Below are 26,520 nucleotides of genomic sequence, written 5' to 3'. Positions count from 1 at the left end.
GTCAGGAGTCTTCAGGGAAGGGGGAGAGGGAGGAAAACTTTTCCCTTCCAGCTGCAAAAAATAGGCTGGGGAAACCTACACATTTATTAGCTAGATTCAGATAGAATTGGTAGAGCCTCTGAGCAGGGCCCGAAACCAGCACTGTCCTAGGAATCCCACCATCCACCCTTCTTTGAGCAGCTTAGGTGGGGGGCAATACAGCTGCCCCTGGATCTGTAGAAGTGTGTACTTGCGTTCCCTGCATCTACCTTAGTCATCTGACTAGAAAGTGTCCAGTAAATTTTTTTTCAAGCCTTGCTATGAGAGAAGTTGATGTTGCATTTGGGTGTGTGAGAAACCTAAGGAGCTTGTTTAGATTAATCACTGGCCTTGTGTCTAGGTATGACAAATACAAATCCATGCTTTTTCTTTCTTTCTGTGCATGTGGGGTACTCCACCACCACCACCATAAGACACTACCCCTCATATTGAAGTATTTGTCAAAGCTTTATTTTTTTATTTGAAGGGAGTATCTTCTGATGCCTTGTGTTCTAACATAAATCTTGAGTGGAATTTGTAATAATCAAGTTTCTTTTAAGGCAATGACTGGTCCAGTTTAAAGTCACATCTCTTTTCTTTTCTTCCCCACACTGTTCCCACTTTGCTTTGCTATTTTCTTTCTTTGGGGTGATCAAATTTCATGTTCTCTGTGGATCACCTCTAGCTGAAAATATACTACAAGAACAGTGGTTCTCATTGCCTTCCCACTGCTTCCGGTGCTGCCTCAGGAGCATAGCCTGCTAACTGTAACCAATGCTGATTTCTACCATATGTTTTGTTACAAAACATGCGATTCCTGCAATCTCACAGTCAACTTAAATCCCTGAGTTAAATGTGTGTGAATATATAATAGAAACTTTGCCCCCTCCCATTGTGTAAGTTGTGACATTATATAAATCCTCGTAACAAGGTTTCTAAATGATACTGTATATTAAAAGCTACTAAAAAAGTACTGTATGTTCAAATTAAACTTTCATTTAAATCCACAGAACCCAGGAAGCTCTGAGTAAAAGCTCAAACCTACATCCTTAACACATCCCATTGTATCTGGATACTGCAGCACATATGGTAAGTAGTAAAGTAATATCCATAGTTTGATTTAGAAATTTGATAATTAAAATCTTCATTCAAAACTTGTGTAGTTCCCACCCATGTTAGAACACAGGGCATCAGAACATATCCAGGCAATGGATGTAGCTGGAGAGTTAAGAAAGGTATCTCAACTGCAATTCAGAACTTCCTTATAAAGGTTTTAATGGGTCTACAGGTTCTTGAGTTTTATGGAACATATTTTCAAATAGTGGCATTTTTAAAAACCAAACTTCAGATATGTAGTGTACATTGTGTAGTTCAGTTTAACATCTTAGTTCATTTGATTTGTATAGTGACTTTCATAGAAAAGTTTCCCAGAATGGTGCTGTTAGTGATTAGTCTCTACAGTACATGTGAATACAATGATGGTTACAGTATCTAATCCTGGTACTGAAGTATCTTAAAATGTTTTAGGACAGAGGGTGAATGAATACAGAGAAAATAGGATGGGAGGTTTGTGAATTTTACTAGAGAGAGGAAGTTGATATGGGGAGTGCAGGGGAGAGGATTTGAAAAGCATCAGGGAGATGCATGGAGAGAAGCAGGAAGACTGTTTCAGTAGGGAAAGGTGTGGGTTAACCTGTGCGTAGACATGGAGATGGGGGAGCCGCAAATAAGAGTCTGGTGTTGAAACTGTCCGCTTTATAGACTAAATTAGAAGCAAGTCTATGGAAGACTTTGAAGTGAGGAGAAACTTATACTGGATTCTAAAACGGACAAGGAAGTGAGAGCAGATGAATATGGGGTGCTGTTTTCCTGTTTCTAGGTGAGAAGATGAGTTGCTGCATTGTGGACAAGTTTGATGTTTGGAACATTTGGACCTAAGGAATCCACAAAGAAGGAAATAATAGTAGTTAAGACAAGAGGAGATGAAGGTATGAATTGGTAGATGAGTGGCTGAAACAGTGCTTGATGTAAGAGTGCTGCAGAAGTGATAGGTGGATTTATAGGCCTAGGAGAGGTAGGAGGCAAATGAGAAACAGAGAAAATAAGGCAAAAAATGAGAAAATGTTTGGGGAATGAAGTGAGTGGTTGGATTTTCTCTCAATAGATTAGGGTATTCTTGGCATAGTAGTGATATGCAGGGTTGCATTTGGGAAAGAAATGGCCCTCCTTAGTGGAATGAATTGGCATGAACACATCACACGTGAGATGCTAGGCACTGCTTTTTCTCTGTTTTCTGGTTTTCTTGAAAATGTTGATTTTTAATCAGCAGAGCCCTATGCTGTGAAGAATGGCTGCACTAGAGCAACCTCTTTCCCTATGCATCATCTTGATGGCTAAGGTCACCTGATATGATTTTGCTGACAGTTCTCAGATGTGTACCACCTTTAGGGCTTGAGGCAGGATGTTATCAGTAGAAAGCAGATGTGTTATCTCTGTAGAACTTGCTCAATATAGCAGTCCTCTTGGACTGAGTTTACTAAGTTCCAAAGCATGCCGCAAGGCACATAATTTTTGGTCAAATTTTTTTTCATACTGGGTTGTTACTGCGGTGACTTCAGGTTGTACAGGGTGGGTGTGGTTTGTGTGATCTATTCTGGCCAGTTTGTTGCTGCTTATTGATTGGTTGTGTGATCAGAGGCATAGGAAGGGTACAGAAAATTAAAGAGAACAAGCACATCATGCAGTTTATAGAAGTGACATATCGTATAAGATTTTTTTTTTAGTAGCTGCCCAAATATTTATAATTTTATATGGCAACATAAGATCTAGTGAACTTCATTCTGTTTTCAAAAAAAATTCAGTTACAAATGTATCAGAGGTATAAGCCATTGGTGCATAAACACTGCAAGATTCATATGTCATCTGCATGTTTAGTGTGGACAAACTGCACATCAACCAGGTCAATCTAAGGTACTTCTATGGTCTCCATCACCACAGTATCTGAGCACCTCACAAGCATCAATATATTTATGCTTTCAACACCTCTGTGAGGAAGGGCAGTACTACTTATTTCCATTTTACAGGTGGAGAACTGAGGCACAGAGGCTAACTGACTTGCCCAAGATCACACAGCAAGTCTTTGGCAGAGTAAGGACTTGAACTCTTGTCTTGTAGTTCCTAGGCTAATGCCCTAATCGCTAGACCATCCTTCCTCTGTGTTTATAATTAATAGAGTTTTGTTCTCTTGTGTGTGGAGGATTATTGTGCATATCTTTCATCTCATGCATCAAAAGCAGACTACTCCCAGAAAAAGATTTTAAAAGTACAGAAGGTCCTTGAGGGTATTACAAAGCTCAGAGGAAAGCTTCCTCTTGAATTATGCATGTTGAAAGATTGTTCACAGGGTATCGGAAATACAGTTGTCTAGATAAGAGATTTTTTTTGTTGTTGTTAGTCAGAGGCAGAATTTCATTCTTTGTCTCATCTCTAGCTTCTGCTTGGCTTCATTATCTTAAATGTTAGGCATTTCTGATGTGGACATCATGGTAACAATAGGAACCCAAATATATAATTTTTGGTTTAGTAAATAAATAAATACACACACACACACACACACACACACCCTTCTCTAGTACCACTGCAGAATATATGGGAACAAAATAATGTAATTTTCAATAGTGTCACTATGGTATTCTGGGCCATACGGATCATATTGAAATGTTCCAGGGCCTTGGTTGAGACCAACATACTAATTTTCACTGTAACCTAAGCCAGTCTTGTATATTATCGTGCAGTCTTAAAGCTAGCTTGTTTTCCTCTATCACTGTCACAAAACGAATGCCAAGTTCTAATCTCAAACCCTAGAGAGTGTTTATACTTTGTTTCTCCACACTGCCAGAAGTTGTACTCCATCAGTACAGCTGTTTCTCTGGATGTATTTTTTTCCCCAGCTGCTTATGGTTTGGAGTCATCTACTCCCTCTCTCCTCTCTCACTGCCTATTGTTATTCAGCAGCTTTACAAAATACTTCCTGACTGCCCTCAGCCATAGAAGAAGGGAAATTAAAGGTTTAGGCGCTATCTCTTCATCATAGCCTGTTCTCTTTCATCATAGCCTTTGTTTTAGATCTGCTCCTGAAGGATTTAGAAATCCAGTGCCATATCTTAGCACACTTTTGTGATTGGTTGATTGGTGGGGAGAATATATGAATGGCTCTACTGGGTCAGAGCAAAGATCCATCTAGCCCAGTATCCTGTCTTCCGAGAGTGGTCAGTACCAGGTGCCTCAGAAGGAATGAATAGAACAGGTAATCATCAAGTGATCCATTCCCTGTTGCTCATTCCCAGCTTCTGGTAAACAGAGGCTAGGGACACCATTCCTGCCCATCCTGGCTAGTAGCTATTGATGGACCTATCCTCCATGAATTTATCTACTTCTTTTTTGAACCCTGTTATGGTCTTGGCTTTCACAACATCCTCTGGCAAGGAGTTCCACAGGTTGACTGTGCATTGTGTGAAGAATACTTAGAAGGAGAACGTAGCCTCTTACTCTACAGTTGATGGATATTCATTCCATGACTCTGGAGCTGCATGTGGGTCTGGGAAGATCTGTACATGTGGCCTGCGCTGTGGCCTCTAGCTGACTGTCCAACAAGGCAAGGGGGATACCAATCATAAATGCTTTGGGGCTTTTATATTGGACAGCATGAGGGATGTAGGAAAAACAGACCAATGGAACAGGAGCCATATAATTCCTCCCTTGGTGAAGAGGATAGAGAGGAAAAGAAGCTACTGAACTTGAAGTGAGGAGCAATAGTTGAATAGGGGTCCCATCCAGCAGAGGGAGATATATAGATAAGGGAACCCCAACTTCCATCTTCATCAGGTAGAACAGTGGCTCTCAACCTTTCCAGACTACTGTACCCTTTTCAGGAGTCTGATTTGTCTTGTGTACCCCCAGGTTTCACCTCACTTAAAAACTACTTGCTTACAAAATCAGACATAAAAATATAAAAAGTCACAGCACATATTAGTGAAAAATTGCTTATTTTCTAATTTTTACCATATAATTATAAAATAGATTGGAATATAAATATTATACTTACATTTCAGTGTATTGTTTATAGAGCAGTAATAAACATGTCATTATCTGTATGAAATTTTCCTTTGTACTGACTTTGCTTAGTGCTTTTTATGTAGCCTGTTGTAAAATTAGGGAAATATCTAGATGAGTTGATGTACCCCCGGAAGTCCTCTGTGTACCCCCAGGGGCACATGTACCCCTAGTTGAGGACCACTGAGGCAGAGGAAGGGGAGAGAGGACAATGAGCTTTCGTTGTAATGTTCCATCTTTCTAGTTTAATATCACATATTTATGATATGTTAATTCCTTTGTCAGAGACATCTACCTAGATATTAAAGGTTGAATAACATATTTAAGAGATGGAGGTATGTCTTTTGATTCATAAGAACATAACAAAGGCCGTACCGGGTCAGACCAAAGGTCCATCTAGCCCAGTATCCTGTCTACCAACAGTGGCCAATGCCAGGTGCCCCAGAGGGAGTGAACCTAACAGGCAATGATCAAGTGATCTCTCTCCTGCCATCCATCTCCACCCTCTGACAAAAGAGGCTAGGGACACCATTCCTTACCCGTCCTGGCTAATAGCCATTAATGGACTTAACCACCATGAATTTATCCAGTTCTCTTTTAAACTCTGTTATAGTCCTAGCCTTCCCAACCTCCTCAGGTAAGGAGTTCCACAAGTTGACTGTGCGCTGCGTGAAGAAGAACTTCCTTGTATTTGTTTTAAACCTGCTGCCTATTAATTTCATTTGATGACCCCTAGTTCTTGTATTATGGGAATAAGTAAATAACTTTGGCGTACCATCGATTTATATAAGGGCAATAATATATTCTCAGTCTTATTCTCTATCCCCTTTTTAATGATTCCTAACATCCTGTTTGCTTTTTTGTCCGCCTCTGCACACTGCGTGGACATTTTCAGAGAACTCTCCACGATGACTCCAAGATCTTTTTCCTGACTTGTTGTAGGTAAATTAGCCCCCATCCTATTGTATGTATAGTTGGGGTTATTTTTTCCAATGTGCATTACTTTACATTTATCCACACTAAATTTCATTTGCCATTTTGTTGCCCAATCACTTAATTTTGTGACATCTTTTTGAAGTTCTTCACAGTCTGCTTTGGTCTTAACTATCGTTAGCAGTTTAGTATCATCTGCAAACTTTGCCATCTCACTGTTTACCAGCTTAATTTACATAAGAGCCTTTGGTGAGGGACCTTGTCAAAGTCTTTCTGGAAATCTAAGTACACTATGTCCACTGGATCCCCCTTGTCCACATGTTTGTTGACCCCTTCAAAGAATTCTAATAGATTAGTAAGACACTATTTCCCTTTAGAGAAACCATGTTGACTTTTGCCCAACAATTTATGTTCTTCTATGTGTCTGACAATTTTATTCTTTACTATTGTTTCGACTAATTTGCCCAGTACCGACGTTAGACTTACCAGTCTGTAATTGCCGGGATCACCTCTAGAGCCCTTTTTAAATATTGGCGTTACATTAGCTAACTTCCAGTCATTGGGTACAGAAGCCGATTTAAAGGACAGGTTACAAACCTTAGTTAACAGTTCCGCAACTTCACATTTGAGTTCTTTCAGAACTCTTGGGTGAATGCCATCTGGTCCCGGTGACTTGTTAATGTTAAGTTTATCAATTAATTCCAAAACCTCTTCTCGTGACACTTCAATCCATGACAGTTCCTCATATTTGTCACCTACAAAAGCCAACTCAGGTTTGGGAATCTCCCTAACATCCTCAGCCGTGAAGACTGAAGCAAATAATCCATTTAGTTTCTCTGCAATGACTTTATCGTCTTTAAGCGCTCCTTTTGTATCTCGATCATCAAGGGGCCCCACTGGTTGTTTAGCAGGCTTCCTGCTTCTGATGTACTTAAAAAACATTTTGTTATTACCTTTGGAGTTTTTGGCTAGCCGTTCTTCAAACTCCTCTTTGGATTTTCTCATTACATTCTTGCACTTAATTTGGCAGTGTTTATGCTCCTTTCTATTTGCCTCACTAGGATTTGACTTCCACTTTTTAAAGGAAGTCTTTTTATCTCTCACTGCTTCTTTTACATGGTTGTTAAGCCACGGTGGCTCTTTTTTAGTGCTTTTACTGTGTTTCTTAATTTGGGGTATACATTGAAGTTGGGCCTCTATTATGGTGTCTTTAAAAAGCACCCATGCAGCTTGCAGGGATTTCACTTTAGTCACTGTACTTTTTAACTTCTGTTTAACTAACCCCCTCATTTTTGCCTAGTTTCCCCTTTTGAAATTAAATGCCACAGTGTTGGGCTGTTGAGATGTTCTTCCCACCACAGGGATGTTGAATGCTATTGTATTATGGTCACTATTTCCAAACGGTCTTGCTATAGTTACCTCTTGGACCAGCTCCTGCGCTCCACTCAGGACTAAATCTAGAGTTGCCTCTCCCCTTGTGGGTTCCCGTATCAGCTGCTCCAAGATGCAGTCATTTAAAGTATCGAGAAATTTTATCTCTGCATTTCGTCCTGAAGTGAAATGTTCCCAGTCAATATGGGGATAATTGAAATCCCCCACTATTATTGAGTTCTTAATTTTGATAGCTTCTCTAATTTCCCTTAGCGTTTCATCATCACTATCACTGTCCTGGTCAGGTGGTCGATAATAGATCCCTAATGTTGTATTCTTATTAGAGCATGAAATTACTATCCATAGAGATTCTATGCAACATGCAGATTTGCTTAAGATTTTTACTTCATTTGATTGTACATTTTCTTTCACATATAGTGCCCCCCCCCCCCCCCCCCCCCGTACGACCTGTTCTGTCCTTCCAATATATTTTATACCCTGGAATGATTGTGTCCCATTGATTGCTCTCAGTCCACCAGGTTTCTGTGATGCCTATTATATCAATATCCTCCTTTATCACAAGGCACTCTAGTTCACCCATCTTATTTATTTAGACTTCTAGCATTTGTGTACAAGCACTTTAAAAACTTGTCATTGTTTTATTTGTCTGCCCTTTTCTGATGTATCATTTTCTTTTTTATGTGAATGTTTATCATCTGATCTGGCCCCTACTTTATCCTCTTCCATCCTCTGCTCCTGACTATAACCTGGAGATTCTCTATCAATAGACTCTCCTCTAAGAGAAGTCTCTGTCCGATCCACATGCTCCTCTGCAGCAGTCGGCTTTCCCCCATCTCCTTGTTTAAAAACGGCTCTACAACTTTTTTAATGTTTAGTGCCAGCAGTCTGGTTCCACTTTGGTTTAGGTGGAGCCCATCCTTCCTGTATAGGCTCCCCCCATTCCAGAAGTTTCCCCAGTTCCTAATGAATGTAAACCCCTCCTCTCTACATCATCGGCTCATCCACGCATTGAGACTCTGAAGCTCTGCCTGCCTACCTGGCCCTGCAGAGTATTCATGTAAGAAATTACAATGCAGTTTGTCAATAAAAGATATAGAAAAACTAGACAAACTTCCAATCTCTCTCTTTATCAAAATACACCTCTACCTCGATATAACGCTGTCCTCGAGAGCCAAAAAATCTTATCGCGTTATAGGTGAAACTGTGTTATATTGAACTTGCTTTGATCCACTCGAGTGCGCAGCCCCTCCCCCACCCCCGAGCACTGCTTTACTGCGTTATATCCGAATTCGTGTTATATCGGGTGGCATTATATCAGGGTAACGGTGTATATAAAGATCCTATTTCAAGGCAGACAAGTGGTGAAGAAAGTGAAATTCAGAATACTGAAAACAATATTGATATACTTGTTATCAGTTCTTGTTTTTTAAGGGTTTTTTCCCTACAAAACCTTTTTTTGGGATGGAGATTTGGGGGGGAATGTTTGAACACTGAGGTATACTTGCCATGTACCACCATCCACCTTTTATCTACTTGTCTGTTTATTGCAAGGCTGTTTTCCCTGAGCAATGGCTTTCCACCCATTCTGCTTTCTGGATATTGACCATCTTAAATAAAGTGAGGGCAAGAGTGAATTGTCCTCTACCAATTGGGTCTCTTATAGTAGCAGCTGGGTCTTGGGTCACTTTATAATTTGATTATTATACTAGTCAAGGGGTGTCCAACCTGCAGTCCTCAAGGGTGATGGTGTTGGGAAGAAAATAGGCACTTGATTATCAACTGAAAATGTGCTCCCTAGGTCATGCCCGATGAACTTTAAACAGAAAAATGTAATTAGCCCCATCACCACAGGGATGGGGGCACCACCTCTCTAACTGCCCCCCATTGCTTACTATGCAGGCGTAGGAGCAGCTCTAATGTGAGTTGAGAGTGCTCTGGGCAGCTGCTGTCTCTTCCCTGAAGAAGCTACTCCCCTTCTGGCTGCCTGCTGCATTGCAAGGGAGGGAAGAGAGAAGCTCTGGCTGTTCCGTTGTCTGTGGGAACCCCAGAGAAAACAGCACAGGAGCTAAACTAGCTCTGCGTGAGCCTGTGGGAGCTCCTAGCAAAGGATCTGCTCATCTATGCAGACGCCCATGACAGCAGGTTGGGGAGTGGAGGGAAGAAGGAGATGCTGAGCACCAAAAACAAATTAGGACTCTGCCTGCCTGCTAGATTCTCAACCCTGACTAGAAGAGCCTGGAGGCTGCTGTCATTTACACCAGCTGGCAACTCTGTGGCCAAAGGACCACATGTCACTTATGCCCTGGGTTCTTGGAGAGAAATGTAGAAACGAGCTATTCCTGCTGGGCTGGGGGAATCTCCATTGGGGGAATTGCAATAGGTTTCTCCTCCCTTAGCATTGCTTTAACAGGACAACACATCCATCCTAAATTATTGATTGTGGTTCTTTTGATCTCTTTTGCAACTATATGCTTGGCCTTGAGGCTGAAAGGATTGGATACCCTTGCTCCACTAATCTAAGATTTAGGAGTGGGGTTGAGTCAATGCCGCATCATCCCTGCTCCCTCTGTGTCTAAGCTCCAGGGGCGAAGCAGGATGAGAGCTGCTCTCTATGGCGCTGTCCCCTGATGAAGTCAGAGATCTCCTCGTATAAGAGCTAATTCTTTCAGCATTTTCTTATATAAACTGTCCTGTCAAAAAATAGGTATGTAGATTTGACCCAGCTGCATTTGTTCCTGGCAGCAGGGATTCTAAGGAAGGATGCTCATAATGAGAATAGAAAGCCTGGGGAGTAGTATGTGGGCTTTTGCTCAAAAGTGCTGGCCTCTCTTCATACCCAACGATTTGCTGGATTTTTCTGTGGATTTTAGGGTGCTTGGGGTTGGGAGGGCTCTGTCCACAATATAGGGAGTCTAATGCCCATTAGAAAGACTGGGCAGAAATTCTGTAGCCTTAGAAGGCAGTGCACTTTGGAGGACTTGAACATAAGAACGAACATAACAACTGAGCATAGAGTTGGGAGTCAGGTAACCCTAAGTTCTAATACTGCCTCTGCCACTAACTTGCAGTGTGGCTTTCACCAAGTCGCTTCATTTCCATCTGTTTTCTCATGAGTAAAATAGGGATAATTCATATCCACCTACCTCATAAGGTGTTGTGAAGGTTGACTGTCTGCAAAATGCTCTGAAAATATAAAGCACTATAGAAATGAGAAGTAATGTTAATATTAAGAATGTAGAGTTTTCTTCCTCGCTTGAACCTTCCCTTAGTTTATTACATTCAGAGCTCAATCTGACCCAATGTCTTGTGGCTTTCTCCCTCCCAACCTCCCTGCCCCCCAAGGGGGCTGGGGAGAGGAAGGGAGTGGAGTGGAACTGCTAGAGTTGTTACTTTTTTAACTTTTTCTTCTTCTTCAAATGAGGAAAGATGCTCTGTGGCTAACCCCTCTCCCTTATGCTCCTGCATCCAGCCAGGGGGACAGAACTCCAGCTAGATTGACCAGATAGCAAGTGTGAAAAATCGGGACAGAGGGTGGGGGGCTCATAGGGAGCCTATATAAGAAAAAGCCCCAAATATCGGGACTGTCCCTATAAAATTGGGACATCTGGTCACCCTAACTCCAGCACTCTCCTCCTCTTCCCTCCTGCCCTATGACTGCTGCTACCAGTCAATGGGAGGGGACACTCTACGGTGTCTCTTCCTCCAGTCTTTGTCCCTCCCACTCTCTGAAATGAATAACTGTCTGAGCTGAAATTTAAAACGTCTAATTCCATTTGCTCCCTCATTCACCAATTACCTCTCCATTGTCTGTCTGTCTCTCCTTATTCATCATCCTGCCCCACATTTATCTCCACCACTTTCTATCCCTTTCTCTTTCTCTTTCTCTTTCTCCAACATTATGAGGGAGAGAGAGTGGAAGAGGCAAGGTGAGTGGTAGAGAGGAGATAATGAATGTGCATTATGGAGGTGAGGGGAAGAGGGAAAGGTTCATGGGAGAAAGAGGAGGAAGAGTGAACCAAGGAGTACTCAGCATGAAGAAAGAGGATGGGGTAGAAGGTGGAGGGCATGGGAGACACCATGCTCCTAATTCATGCACTTGCGCTTGGGTGTCCAAGTAACATTGCTGCTAAGCATAAATTTGGCAGGGGTATGGTTTGGGGCTCTGCTGTGATTTAGCCTAGCAAATGGTTTAATCCTTCAGCTAATGGATGTTGGGTACAGTTTTCAGTCCCTTCATGTGTGTTTTGTCAGGAGTACAGCTGAGTTGCAAATGGTTTTCCTGTCCTGTGAAACCTTTGGTATTTCAAAAATGTTCTCATCTTGTCCTGGGACAGAGACATGACCTTTCATAGAAAAAGCAGGCAGAGGCTTACTCCAGAATAGCCAAATCTGGCAGAGTAGGGACTTGAACGTGGTCTCCCACATCCCAGATGCTTGCCAAACCCACCAGGCTCTTGGCTGTTCTGGGCTGATGTGTGCTCTCTTAGTTTTGACCAGAAGTTCCATTCTGGACATGAGAAACTTTCTGGATGAAAGTTTAGTTGCAACTGGTATGTTCCCCCAAATTCCTTTAAAATTGCCCAACTTGCTCTAATGAGGAGTTGTTGTATTAGTGTGTATACAACAGAATGGATATATGTTATGTTGCATTTGGTTTAAACTTGCCCACTGCTGAAATTTACAAGATCTATGATTTTTGTTTGCTTAATCCTTTGGTAAGAATTAAAACTGCTGTGATGTAAAAGATGCATGATGTAGAAGTTCAGTATGCTCTCTTTTAATTAGTATTTTTCCTCAAGAATATATAATCAGTTTAGAACTGAACAAAGCAGTTTAAACAAGATAAACCATGATTAAATATGTGGAGTTAAAACCTTTGAGCAATTGGTTTTAAAGGACGTAAGACTCTGTTCTTCTCTACCCCCCTCCTCCCACCCCCAAATGTCGATAGTAAAAAATATTCATTTTGGGGATCTTCAGTTGCACACTAACATTTATGTTCATCTTACTTTTGAGCTTCTGTTCCTTTAAAAAAAAAAATCTATTAAATCAAACAATTTTTGTTTGCTCTTAGGTTATAAATGATGAGAAAATGGGCTGATTTAACTGCTCTTATACTTGCATTTTCCTTATTTTTGTTCCTATATATGCTATCACTTGAGAAGGATGTCCCCAATTATATACATCAGACCTTCTTATGTTATCCTGTTTATCCTCTTTCCAAAGTACTTTGAGTACTTTGAATCAAGTTAAGTGACTAAAGCAGTGGGGGTTCTGCTACTGTTCTTAGTCTACACACAGATAAAAATCACTACTGGGGTGTCAGCTGCCTCCCTCCCAATTGTTTTGGAGGATATGGACTAAGGTACCTCCAGTATGCTGCTGATAATTGGTTCACTGTCTCTTTACTTTTGTGTGTTTGCGCACAGTCTCCAGCTGTTTGATTTTATGGCAGATGTTTCAATTTGGATCAGGGATTGCTGATTTAAGCTGATCCAGGATAAGATTGAAGTAATGCCTTCTGGGTTGAGGACAGCATCTTGAGGAACTCTAATGGTGGTTTATGTACTTCTGGCATTCAGAGAATGAAACAGCTGGTTATGAAACAGGTCTAGATTTCAGGAGTTGGTGTGGATTTCTCTCCACATACAAGACAATTTTGCTGTAATATTGCAGAATGGGTATTGTTATCTGTACTATTATAAATTATTTCTACTTATATTCATAAGCTACAACAGCTTTGGATTTAGTTGTCCCTCTTCTTGGTAACTTGTCGGCATTTCTATGGCACTCTTTATAGTCTTAACACCTCAAAAACATTAATGAATTAAACCTCACACACTCCTATGAAATAGGGAAGTAATGTAGAACATCCCCATTTTATAGATGGGGAGGTTGAAGAAGCACCATAAATAGAAACCAGTTTTTTGGACTTCTAGTTCTGTGCTTAACCAGAAAATGTTGTGGGGGGAGAGGGGACATTTAATGGTTATCCGTTAATTAATTTGTCTGGTGATAGCTCATGCCTTTCCAGAACATTGAGGTCAGCAAAACTCAAACTTCTGAAAACCAGGAAATACGATGGTAAGGTAAACACCCAGGCAGCCTCAACTCCACACCCCTAGACCTGCCAACAGCCACTGGGAATTATCTTCATGAATTCCAGCTGCATTTACTGTGTTAAGTGTAGCTGTATTGTTTGGTGGAGGAATAAGTTGGAGTAGTTTGGAAGAGCTGTGATTGTGATAGGAGGAGATCCCTATCACATGTGTTCTCAAAGGAACCAGATATATGTGTACCTTTTGAGATTTCAGTCCGCATCATTTCAGTACAGAATTGTGTAGGTTGTATCAGTATCAGGGCACTGGGATCTTCTTGCCATGGATATTGTCAATGGTAAGCTGGACTACGCCAGCAGTCTGTGGATATGAGAATGGGTAGGGAAAAGTATAGGTTTAGGCGGTATCCTGTGTGAAGGGGTTGTACAAGGCTATAAAATGGTTAAATTTTACAACTGTGGTGTTCTGTCAGGGAAGTAGGGTCAGTGTTTTGAGTGTAGGGCAAGTGCATGTAGTGCCTGTCCATAACAGCAAAAACACAGAGTGCGAGTATGTGTGTGTTATTGGCATTGTGGGGCATTGCCCAAAAAGGGCAGAATTAAAGTTGCATGGGCAGGGAGAGGGACTCAGACCCCTGCAAAGGTGTCACTCAGATCCTACCACACACATGGAAGGGGAGAATTCAGGGCTGACAATCCCACCCCCCCCAACTCTAACTTACTCTCCAACCCCTCCTATTTTCTCCCCTCCCCTGAGCCTCCCAGCCCCTCTTCCCTGTCCTATCACCCATTCATCCGCCTCCCCATAATACCCCTATCCCTCCCAGCAGACCCAAACCCCTCCTCCCCTATTACCATCTACTTTTGCACCTCTAATCACCTGTCCCCTTCCAGTGAGCATTTGCATATGTAACTTATTTTCTTGTAAAAAATAGTTTCAGCATGTTCTGAATATTCTGCTGTACTCAGATTGCATTTCTCCAACCTCAGAAACCTTCAGAAAGGTGGATTGTTCCTAAATGTTTACAGTTCAGTCTCAGATTTCTACCCAGATAGATTTCAGACTTCAAAGTTGCAGGCTAAGAGAGATGTCCTCAATGTGATGTTCTCCAATGAAAAAGAATACCGAATGGTTATGAATACAGCCCAAAACAATGCCTCCGAGGTTCATTAATGTCTCCCTTCATAGCAGTGGGTGTCCTCTTGCCGGCCTTCCCTCCCTGCGCACAGTGATGGAAACTCTCATCTGATATATGTCAAGCATACTTGTTCTCAGCCACTCACTCAGTGCCAGCAGTGTGTTCTTAGTGTATGCGCTGAGTGTTCTAAGGTTCCCACCTGGAGAGTCAGGTCTTCCCCAGATCCTGGCTTAGATGGGAGGGGTAAGGAAAGGGGCTCAGACAATCCCCAAACAGCAACCCTCCCCCCCCAACTTGGCTCACATGAGGGAGAGAGGGGTCAGATCCCCATAGATGGTCAGGGCCTCCCAGATTCTGGCACACATTGGGGGGGGACAGGGAGCAGGGCTCAGACACCCCCTGAAAAGCAAGCCCTTCAGAAACTGGCTTACATGGGAAGGGAGAGAGGGGAGAATCAGATCACTGTGGTTGGGCAGGGGCTCCCCAGACCCTGGCGCACACATGGGGGTAGAGAGCGGGACTCTCACATCCCCCAGATCCCAGCTTACAAGGGCTGTAGGGGCTCAGACAACCCATATATTGGCGCATACACACATGAAGAATGTGGGCTGACAGGTGACCCTGCTCCTATTCTTTCCCCTGTCCTGCCACTCACCCCCATGTCCCTTTCCCAACACCCATCACCTGAGCCTGCCAGCCCCACTCACCTCCCCTACCACCCATCCCCATTCCCTCCACTCCTCCATCCCATAAAATGCCCTTATCCTGCCAACAAGCATTCACATATCAGTTTAAAACAAACAAAGACCCTATGATTACTTTCCCCCAATAGAGAGAGGTTTTAGCAAAAATGTATCCCAGCCATTTCCAGGTTTCTGCCCCAGGTGGGACTCAGACTAACACTGGCTGAGTGGGTCAGGTTCATAGGACTCCTGCTTATTCCCTTGGCTCTCCAGCTGGCGTGAAAATTTGAAGGCTATCAGTCCTGTTAATTCTTCTGTCCATGTGTGCTCAGGATAATACACTTGGCATGAGAATTAATGCATGAGTCTTGCAACTAGCCAAACTGGAAAAGCCAAATATTTTTGAAATCTTTTAATTTGATTTACCCCAAAGAACTGGTGAGTGGCATGCACTCTGTTGGGGTAACCTTTGAGTATTGGGCATCTTGGTGCAATAATCTGAGCCCTTGTTTGATCTCTATGACCAAAAATAGGTTGCCAGAATCTCTCAACTTTAAGAAAAGCCATTTTTTCCCAGAGGCTATATCTCAGGAACCACCTGGTCAAATGGCCCCCAATTTAGATCATTAAGAGAACTCTGCATACCCATGAGGCACACCAGATTTCAAGGCAATCCAAGTAACTGTATAGATTTTAGTGCACTTGGAAGAGTCAAGCTTTAAATAGAAACCTGGTCTGAACCTTAACTATAGCTGGGCTGTTGCCCTGCAGTAATATTTCCTCTCTTGGAATGGGATGAGGGAATAATTAATTTTCTGAAAGATCAAGACATTACTGTTAGTTTATAATGCACTTAATGATTTAACCCTGAAGCACTTGAGTGATCATACCTTAATTCTCTTCTAAGCTGAGTTTGCCAGTTTGTTGTTGCTTCTGTGCAGAAATTTCTATTGGGTGGGTTAGGAAAAATAGGATAGTGCTAAAGGGAACCTGACTACAGCTGTCTTCAGGACATTTCGCTTCTGGTTAGCTAATTGATGCCAGTTTGGCGGGGAGGGTGTTTCCTCTGGGTTCTCCCTCTTTTTTAGGGCTGTTGCTTTTCTTCTTCTTCTTCTTTTTTAACTAACTTTCTTTTGTTTTAAAGAGTGGCTGGCTTTTTGGACACTTGTTTTTATTTTATTATTGTAATATTGCACAGTGCTCAAGATATTTGCAGTGGACATTTTAGATAATGGAATATGATTTCTTCATAAGCCAAATTCCGCAGCTTCTTATCTTTTCTCCAACTTTTACATGTGGTGTTTTTTTTTTTTTTTTAGGACTGAATTGTCCTGGACAGTATGTAGCGTACTAAATGCAGTCTCACCAGAACCTAGAAATAGTATGGAAATAGACTGTTTACTCTTGGTCTGTGATTGAAGACTCTTTCATCTGCAGCCCAAAATCATTTTTGCACTTTATCACGCTGTCAGTTCGTATCTAATTTGTTCACTGTCTCCTCTAGGCTTCTTTCAGCACTGCTGCTTTCCAAGTATCTCCCTCTCATGAATTCTCTCTGTTTAACAGACATTTTCACCAGAGGTATAAGCTTGTGTTTTTTTCCAGGCTGAATTTTATTTAGTAGTTGTTTTCTAATTTTTCTGTCCCGTTGCATTTTTTTAAAGGTATTTGCAGCGTTTCCCAGTTAATATTTTTGTGTTTTAAATGAAAATGCTAAATCTGGGCCTAATGCAGGCCTGTGTCACATCTCTCTGGGAACCTCCAAACAATTTAGTACGTTGCTCTTTGATAGTACTTTTGTTTATGGTCTTTCAGCAAGTCTTTTGTCAATATGACAATGCTCATATGATTCATATCCAAGTAATTTTGAATTAGTTTTGTGATGCTCTTTATGTCCTTAGTCCCCCAGTTTTACAATCTGATATGTGGGAATGTGGTCTGATGAGTAGATCAGAGGTTGGGAGTAGAGATCTTTGTTCTGGTCCTGGTCCTGTCACTTGACGTGGTGTATGACCTTGGGCACGTCCATTTAACTATTCTGTGCCTCAGTTTCCCCATCTGTAAAATGGGGTATTATACTTGCCTCTATTCCAGGAGTGTTTTGATATATTTGTAAAGCACTTTGGGATCTTTGGATGAAAAGTGTTACATTATGATTATTTCATAAACCAGTTCTTGTCAATATTTATTGTTCTACTGTCATCTAGGTTTTTAATCCCTTCCCTTCTTCTCCAATCCAAATTTCTTTATTTTATTAGGAACTAAAATTTAGTTTTACTGATCAGTCATTGCCAGAATTGTTCTCCCCTCCACCCCCATTCATGAATTTCGTCAGTCCCTATGGTTTCTTTATAATTTTACATAACACTTATGAAATATGTGTCAGCATGTCAGAGCTAATTCCTTTAAGATTCTGGGGTAAATGTTATCCAGAACTACTGACGTGTGCATGATGTATTCTGTGCTTAAAGTATTCCCTTTTCTGATTTTAATTTAAAAGCTACATTGATGCGCTTTTAAATTATCCGTCTTACTTTTGTTTTTTTGTATTGAATGTTGTATTAATTTAGATGAAGTATGAGGCTAACTGTGTTAACATAACCCAGTTACTGTCCAATATTAAACAGTGTTAAGTAACTATTTAATACCGGAGTTTGGTGTACAGACACCTCAGCCTGTTTATTACCCTGGCAAACACACCATTACAAATTGTTTTTAATCTTTTATTAAAGATAAAGAAAAGGAGGAAAAATAATTAAAGCATTTGCAATGTAAAGTATTAAATAACGTTTTCATTTTAACACCATCCTGTGTTCCCTTTTCCTTTAGCTGGAGCGATGTTTTAGAAGGAAACCCTTTCTGCCCTCTACCTTGTTTGACAGTCTCTTAGATGGCATCAAAGATGGTAATTGTCCTTTTGGGGAAAAGAGAAGTTAGCTGAAATGGGCTGGAGCTGCTGTCTAAGTCCAATCCTGTTTCATCCCAGGTGGTATTTGGGATTTAGCAGGAGGTGGTGATGTCATCTAGGTCCCAGTCTGGTCAAGACATCTCTCAGGATGAGTGTGACAAAAGGCCCAGGGTTCAAAGGGGATTGTGGGGGTGATAGCTATGATGGTGAAGTTTGCTCCGGTAGCTAATTCCTCCTCCCCCCGCCAAGTCTCTTACTTTAAGGACCCCCAAAGGGAATCGTGGGGGGTGGAATAGCGCATCCCCTCACTATTTTGTCCACCAGTTAGGCCTACTTTCTGACACACCAGTTTGGATGCACCGATTTATGATTCCACACTTCTCTTGTTTACCATGCAGGATGTGAATACAGTCCTTGGCTTATATTAGGAAGCTTTTTTGTTTGGACTAATTCAGTATTTCAGTCTCCCTTTCATATCTTTTCACATCAACATTTGTTATAGGTTATTGTGATATCTTATGAATCTTTACATACTTCTTACAGTTGAACTCATCACTAGAGTAAATTTGTAGGCCCAATTTATTACAACATAGGGAACATGTTTTTTTTAAGAGTTCAGTAGGTCAGCCATTTTAGAAGAATTACTGAACTTAATCTCCCTCCTTAACAAGAGATTGGATTTATATTTGCTCTAGTATAGATGGAAAAATGACAATCAACCAAAATGAGAAGAAAACGATTCTGAAATAGGAAAGTTCAAGAAAAAAACAAGATTGATATCTTAAACCACTTGTTGGGTATTACAGTAGCTAAATCTTCATTCTAATGTAACTTTTATTTACAGTAATATATTTGCTCCTTTGCATTTAATATAGCTTAAAAAAAATCACATGGCAAAATATCTTAGCATTTCCCTAGTGTACAACTGCCCTCAAATGGGAGCTGCCAAGGCAATGGTACATGTAGTGCCCCATAGTTGTTAGGGCAGCTGCTAGGCCTTCTATAAGTGGAGTGTGTGGTGCCATCTGTCTCTAGCTCCCAGTGGGGAGCAGAGTGACTCTCTTCTGCTCTCCCCCAAAACATTTTTCTAGTTGGGGTTAAGGAAGGACCTTTAGCTACATTCCTCCCCAAGAATCTTCCAAGGCTGTGAAGGTTTGGTGGAAGATGCTATAACCATTCCTGCTGGGGTGGGAACAAGGAGGAAATAGCCTGATAATCTGTCTTTCAGACTATTCCTGTTAGATAGAGAGCACCCTAAATAAAGCCTTTATTAAATGGGTAACTGAAAATTTCAGGAGCATTTCAAACAAAGAATGGCTGGTTTGGATTGTCAATAATAGTGATGAAAAGGTTTTTTTCATAAACTGAAATACTTCCTTTGGCTTCAGGAAGTATTGAACAAAGGAGCTATTTTAGCTTATGGACAGTAATATACTACTATAGCTCTGAAAGCCAGTAAGTATTTTAATAATAGAGGTTTTGCAGCCTCAAAAGAATAAATATTGCCTAGTCTGAATCAGTGTTTGTTAGTGTTATATACATATAAACAAACAAACACTGATTCAGACTCTCTCTCTATTTATGCAAATATTGAACTGTATGGCAAAATAAAAGGCTTTCCTCTTTGTTTACAGAATAAATGGCTGTTTACTATATATCACAATAACCTTTCTTGAGAAACTTTCTTGATCAGGAGAGAAGTAAAAAGGTTTTGAAACATTGCTCGTGTGCTGTAAACAAGATTTTTACTAAGGTCAGCTAGTTAGCATTGGCGTGGATGAGATGAATTATATATAATGGAGAAACAAGAATGAAGATCTGAGCTCCGTTTAAAAGAAACTTTTGTCTGAAGCAGAAGGAAGATTTAGTGTGATGTTGCTGAATTGACTAATCAGCATTTAAGGTGTGTGCTGTTTTGGTAATCCTAATTTGTCTAATACATTTAAATATAATCTGCAGAAATGCAAAATAATGTGCATGTTCACTTTTGCTAAAAGTGTGCTGTTGGCATGTAGATTGGTTTGTTCGTCAAAAGAAGGGCATCGATAAACACATTGTCCTTTGGGGAATGGAGAGGAGAAAGTTTGGTTTAAAACAAACAAACAAACAAAAAAAACCCACTACAATATTTTTTCACAACAAAGCACAAATAGCCTCTGCAAACGCTGGCAAGGCACGAAATACAATTTCTTCTCTCAAACTTGTAATTGTTCACTGATTTTAAATGTTTTGTTTTTTTGAAACCTAAAAATGAGGGGAATCAAAATGTTTTTGGTCAGAAAAAGCCATGTGTATAGACATAAAGGTGTCTACAGAGATACCTTCAAAGAAGTCAGTCAAAAAACCTGTGCCTTTAGTTCAGTGCTTAATTTGTAATGAAAGAGGTGCTGGGGCTCAAGCAGTATTTTTTACTTCTGTAACTGAGGCGGCAAGCCCAGAAGTGCCAGGGCTATGAACTGCCAAGCCTAGAGGTGCCAGGGCTCAGCCTTGGCAAGCCATGGTACAAATTAAGCACTGCTTTAGTTGCTGTAAAATGACTTCATTTGCACACCGGGGGCACCAGTAAAAGTAGCTTGGCCACAACCCTCACACCACTTTCTGGTATCTGCCATCCATTTGTGCAGTCTCCCATCAATGCAGTCTAAGTTATCACAGTCATATGCAGGTCCTTGTATATGTTCAATGTGCTCGTCTTCCTTGTAGAGCTGAGAAACATCATACTTGATTTTTCTGATTTCTCACCAAAATAGATCAGTGACCAATTGGTCCAGGCCCGATTCACACTAGCAGAGTTGAAATACCTGCTTTGCAAACATCTTTAACCAAACCTCGTTTGGTGCCCAGCCACTAGTGGATAATCCAGCCTACGTTCCTGTTCAATTCTGACACTATAATTCACCCTGGTACAAACCCCAAGATCGTTCTCTATTAAATGAATAATCAAGACCTTAGATGAATGTGATTCTCCCATCAGGGAGTGCAGGAAAGGCATTAGCTTGTGCCACAACATGCCCCTCCCCTGCAGCCATCCAAAGCTGACTGTTGCAGCCTGAAGCCCAGCTCTGATCCACCTGCTGTTCTCCTGTCCTCTTGTGGGCTCAGTGCCCTATCATCAAGTGCAGCAAATCATCTTGTTTCCAATGTCTCCTGAAAATTGCAAGCAGAAAGAGATTTAGCTTGTATTCTCCCCCTGCCCTGCTAGTCCCCACTGAAGAGTGGGCATTGGTTATATAACATTATATTATCCAGAGCCTGGTCACCTGGACCCCTCCGTGAATCAAATGCCTTCAAAGCTGCAGACGTTGCCACATCATTCCTGAAGGAATACTTACCAAATCTTGCTGTATTGTACCCCAAGCAGGCTAACACCTTTCTTAATACTGCAGCAAATGGATCTCTGGTCAAGTAACTGGCATCCCAGTATAATACAATAAAAGGCTGGCTCTTACAAACACCAGGTCAGAAAATGTTCTTCTGGATTTAATTGGGCATAACTGTTCATCTAGGCATGCTCTTAGTTCTATTCTGGGCTTCAGCATCTGCTTATTGACCGTTATTTAACCTGCACCTCTTCCAGTTCCAGTGTGTGTTTGGAGCGGCCTGTTGGTGCGCCAGAAGGGACTGAAAAGCCACAGCAAATTCTGCCTTAAACAGTATTGCCTCTGCCGTGCAAAAACTTGCCCTGGGGACAAAGCCTCTACTGATCTAACATCCACCGTGGCATCCACTTGTACCTGTAAATTTCAACCTGGCATCCAATCATATCATTCCCTTAAACTATTTAAAAAATCTCTCCCACACTCAAGTATTTCCTCTTTTTCTTTGTCAAAATAATGAGGCTCCTTAATTGCCAAGGTGGTTGCTACTAAATGTACACAAAAGCCCTGACCAGGACAGTTGGGGCAAAATTTAAAGAACCCATAATTACATGCAACTGCTTTGGAGTTACTTTGCCAAAACCTTTCATCTCTTGTATTAACATACCTAATTTGTCCAAATTTTCCTTAGGCGTGATACACCTACCGATTTGATTTCCAGGTATGTCATTCTCTGGATTGTCTCTTTTTTTCAGGGGGTGAGTAGGACTCCCCAGGCATTTTGCCATCTATGGAAATGTTCCTAATTGGTGAGTGAGTTCACCCAAATCACATTTTCCTGCCAAAAGAGTCATCCAGAGAGTGAGCCAATTGGTGCAAGTTAATTTCCTTAGTAACTGTCCACTCCTGCACTGTAGGAAACTGGGGCCCTCAGCTTCATAACTTAACCATGCTCACGTTGTTTGCAAATGAGTGTAAAGGCTCAAATATAAATAAGTGTTGTCAATATGGCTTCTTTCAGGCAGCTGCTCTTTCTTCAGCAGCAATCAGAGCAGAATGGCTGCTGCATGGCCCCAGGGCTTTATACACAGGAAGGGGAGGAGCGTGAGACAATCAACTCTCCCCTCTTTCCCCAGCCTCCCAACAGCAGAAGGGAGAGGTGGACAATTCAGTGTCTTCCCTCCCAACCCCCGCAATGATCTCTACTTGCGAGTTGCATTCTGGATGTGGGAGAGGGGAAGACCACAGAGCAGTCGAGCCTGCCCCTCCCTTCTCTCGGGACCCCAGGGGTTGCTTTTCCTTGCTGGTGTGATCAAACCACCCCACCCTCTGTTGGGTGTGTGATCATTTGTTCCTGATGACTAAATTAATTTGGCAGTAAGAAGCATTTTTGCTGTAATGAGAGGAAGAGTTTGTAATTTTGCACAAGGAAATTTAGCTCTTCTGCACCGCTTACCCTACTCAGTGTATGTCACATATACTGTCACATCATGTTCTGCATTTATATGTGAATTTAAAAATGTACTCCAGATCAGAGTGGTAATTTGATAAAGCATAAGATCTATAATTCAAAGTATTTTGTATTGAGGATTTAAAAAGTTTTTGAAAACATTTCTAAAATATTTTCTGTAAAATGTGGCATGTACAGAATATATGGTAGTGTGATAGTAAAAATGTATTGGCACTTATTTCAGATAATCTGCTTTACTTGTGTGAGTTTATCACTTGTAACACATCCGCGCCAAATTCATGCTAGCAAAACCTTTATAGTCCCACTCTATACCATCATTCGTTCTCTCTCCCTTTTTCCTGCAGTAGTCACACACAAACAATGAACTGACCTAGTGATGTGGGTGTGATCGTGGCTCCCTCTGCTGGCAGGCACTGCTTACTGTACAACTTTGTGTTGTCACAACTAAATAAGTTCTCCTTTAGCTCAGGTGGTGGCTCAGATACTTTTGGTGCTGTTTGATTCTATGGATTCGATCCCCACCGACGATGGGACATGGCCATGATTGGTTTTGTGCACGCGCAGCCACACACAGATTTGTATAGGGGGATGTGTGTGTGTGATAGATCTATGTATAAAATGTATTCAAGTGGTGCATGCTATCACTGATGCTGATTTTCTTATAGGTCTAGATTTTCTTATAAGTCTTTCATGCATTCATAGCTTTTTCAAATAAGATCTTTTTATGCTGAAATTTGTCTTAGCCAAAAGGTAACTTTAAAAAAGTCTGAGCCAAACCATTTCCGTCATTTTTTGAGTTACACATGCTTTGAAAAAATTTTCCTCATATGTTCCAATCAGATATTTCACTCTTGGATAACTTAAAAATGAATGACGCTAGAAAATTCAAACTTGATGTGTTGCTTTCCTTGTAGCTTAAAATTCAAATCAGAAGAAAATTAACATATTAGTTTAAAAAAATTGAGATTTTAAGTAACCAGTTTTGCATGTTTGAGCTGTGTTCTTTCTGGTTCCTTGAAAATGCATAAACCAAAAGAGTCCACCCTTGGTGAAAGGAAGGTCTTGAGTTACAGAGTGGAAGTTGGCATAAAATAATGTTGGCCTTTTGCAGGAAGTGTCTTAGCAGGAGAATCCCTGTGCATATGGAAGTTCATGGTGGTTTGGAGCTTTACCCTTGCCCTTCCTTCTATTTCCCCTTCCTGAGCCACCTCTCCAATATTGTGAAGCCCAATCATGTTGAAATAGTATGTAGGAGTTTCCTTGGAACTTTAGGACATGGGACAATGTTATATTGGCTCAATCCTGCTTCTTCTATTGAAATTTGTATCTCCCATGGCCCAGCAGAAACAGCGTGTGTAAATTATTAGGATTGTTAGAAGTTTGCTATGCTGCAGAGCTGGGTGAATTCTCCCCTTCAATTTGTTTTTGGGTCACAAACACTCTTTGTGAATTTGGGCTGAATTCATGAAAGTAGGGGGAGAAAAGCAGGAACATCTCCACCTATACATTAAGCAATAGATTAAAAGATGATGAAGCAACAGAAAGGACTAATTAGGTTGTTTGCAAACAGTGTGTCTTCAGTCTGAGTTTGGTAATAAATGCATTGAGATATTAATTTGGTAATGCATTAACTTGCGTACAATATAAAGATAATTACTCTTTTAATCATTGTAATTCTGGTACTTTGAGAGCAACCCTATCAAATGTGAACAGGAGCACTAGGTTTAGTCACACCTATTCCATTACACAAGAATGACAAGATTATAAGAGATGATCTACTTATAAACTGCTTCTATTTTAATGTTTTTTCCCCATCTTGAGTAAGGGCATTTAAGCTGTGTATGTCTCATGGGTTTGTATTTTGTCTTTAGTGTGTTGAAAATAAAATGAATTTAACTTTGAAGAGTCTATGAAACTTAATGCTAAAATAATAAAAAAACCTAGGTAGCTTTCAGATAATAAAGAGAAATAATAGTGACTTAAAAGATTTACAATTGAAAAATGATTGACATTGATCTGGAGTTTTTCTTCAGTTTTGCAACATAATGCAATTCAAATGTTATTTCACAGTTTGAGTTATAAAGTATTCTGTGCTGCTCTCTTAAAAAGTAAGTACAAAACTGTGCTGGCACAAGCCAACTCTTGTTCTAGTGTAGCATGGTAATTGATTTCCCAAAGTTGACACTCTTAATTTCTTGTGTTTCAGAGCTGTGAAAGTTAACGGAAGTAGAATGGAAGCTACCGTAATATTACCTATTCTGAAGAAAAAATTAGCCTTCCTTTCAGGTACAGTTTCTGATTTTTCTTCAGTCAGTTCCTCAGTGTATCATTTGAATCTGACTTGTGTGATTTGTTGATCTTTGCCAGATGCATTTGACAGACATGTATCTTAGATTTTCACTAAGGCTTATTTCAAACACCGGTCTAAAATATCCTCTTTTAATCTGGATAGTAAAACTAAATTCAAACATAGTTTGTCACTAGTGGATCTTGGCAAGCCAATTTTTATTCTGGTCTGTAACTTGATTGAAATGACCTATGCAAGGTTGGTGTCATGTTTCACGTCTTATAAAATAAAATGTGATTATTTAATAAGGGTCCAAAACTAACTACTAACTGACATGTAAGCAATAGATTCTGAAATTTAGGACAATTCGTTTTCAGGATTTCTTATAGAGAGTTCTTCCTCCTCCATTCCTTCCAATCTTTACGCCACAAAAGATAGGGGCCATCTTTTTGTTCTGCGTGTACAGCCCCTAGCACAATGGGGTTATGGTCCAGACTGAGTCTCTTGGGCATTCAAATAATTAATAATAAGATGAAATCTTATCAAGTAGTAAAAATAATGATTTAGTCTGGCAGGGGTAGAGCTGGAGCTGGAATATTAATTTGTATTATTTTGCTCAAACAAATTTGCATTTTAGGTTTGTCAATCATTTACAAAAGAATGAAGAGTTTCCCTTAAGTGATGTATGTTTTAAATGACTTGAGATTGTGCTGTTTTAGATGTTCACGTTGCTTTTAGTTCTTGCTGTTTTAACTCCTATGCACATCAGAATTTAAGAAAGATGAGTTGCTGATAAGTACATTTTTGCAATCGTACAAATCAGGAAGCATTGTTTTAGCTTAAAAAAAAAAATTACTGTATTTCAGCTAATGGCTAGTTCTTAGCCAAATCAAGCAAGTGTGTGTCTTGCTTGAATGTCTAAAAAAATAAACTCCCGTGTTTCTCCTCAGAGCTAATGTATTTAGAGCAGTGGTTCTCAACCTTTCCAGACTACTGTACCCCTTTCAGGAGTCTTTGTCTTGTGTACCCCAGTTTTCACCTCACTTAAGAACTATTTGCTTACAAAATCAGACATAAAAATACAAGTGTCACAGCCACACTATTACTGAAAAAACAGATTACTTTCTCATTTTTACCATAGTATTATAAAATCAATTGAAATCTAAATATTGTATAGTATATTAAGCAATATAAACAAGTAA

At 40.6% G+C, this 26,520-nt stretch overlaps 1 protein-coding gene across 8 annotated transcripts in view; it reads left to right on the top strand.

Annotated features, from left to right (window-relative positions):
- SESTD1 (SEC14 and spectrin domain containing 1) overlaps positions 1 to 26,520 on the top strand; it is a 119,848-nt gene that overhangs the window by 2,769 nt on the left and 90,559 nt on the right. For 7 of the 8 annotated variants that reach the window (XM_034785779.1, XM_034785782.1, XM_034785780.1 and 4 more), the window contains exons 2-3: positions 1,029 to 1,107; positions 25,238 to 25,317. In XM_034785779.1, the coding sequence (XP_034641670.1) occupies positions 25,263 to 25,317 (55 nt within the window). In that variant the 5' untranslated portion in view covers positions 1,029 to 1,107; positions 25,238 to 25,262. Of the gene's footprint in view, positions 1 to 1,028; positions 1,108 to 1,897; positions 2,007 to 25,237; positions 25,318 to 26,520 lie in introns of all 8 variants that reach the window. The other variant, XM_034785783.1, reaches the window with a different exon arrangement.

The sequence above is a fragment of the Trachemys scripta genome, chromosome 11 (genome assembly GCF_013100865.1).
Source record: "Trachemys scripta elegans isolate TJP31775 chromosome 11, CAS_Tse_1.0, whole genome shotgun sequence".
In the NCBI taxonomy this organism is placed as follows: Eukaryota; Metazoa; Chordata; order Testudines; family Emydidae; genus Trachemys; species Trachemys scripta.
Note: the sequence above shows the minus strand (reverse complement) of the source record. Positions and strands in the feature narration are given on the sequence as shown.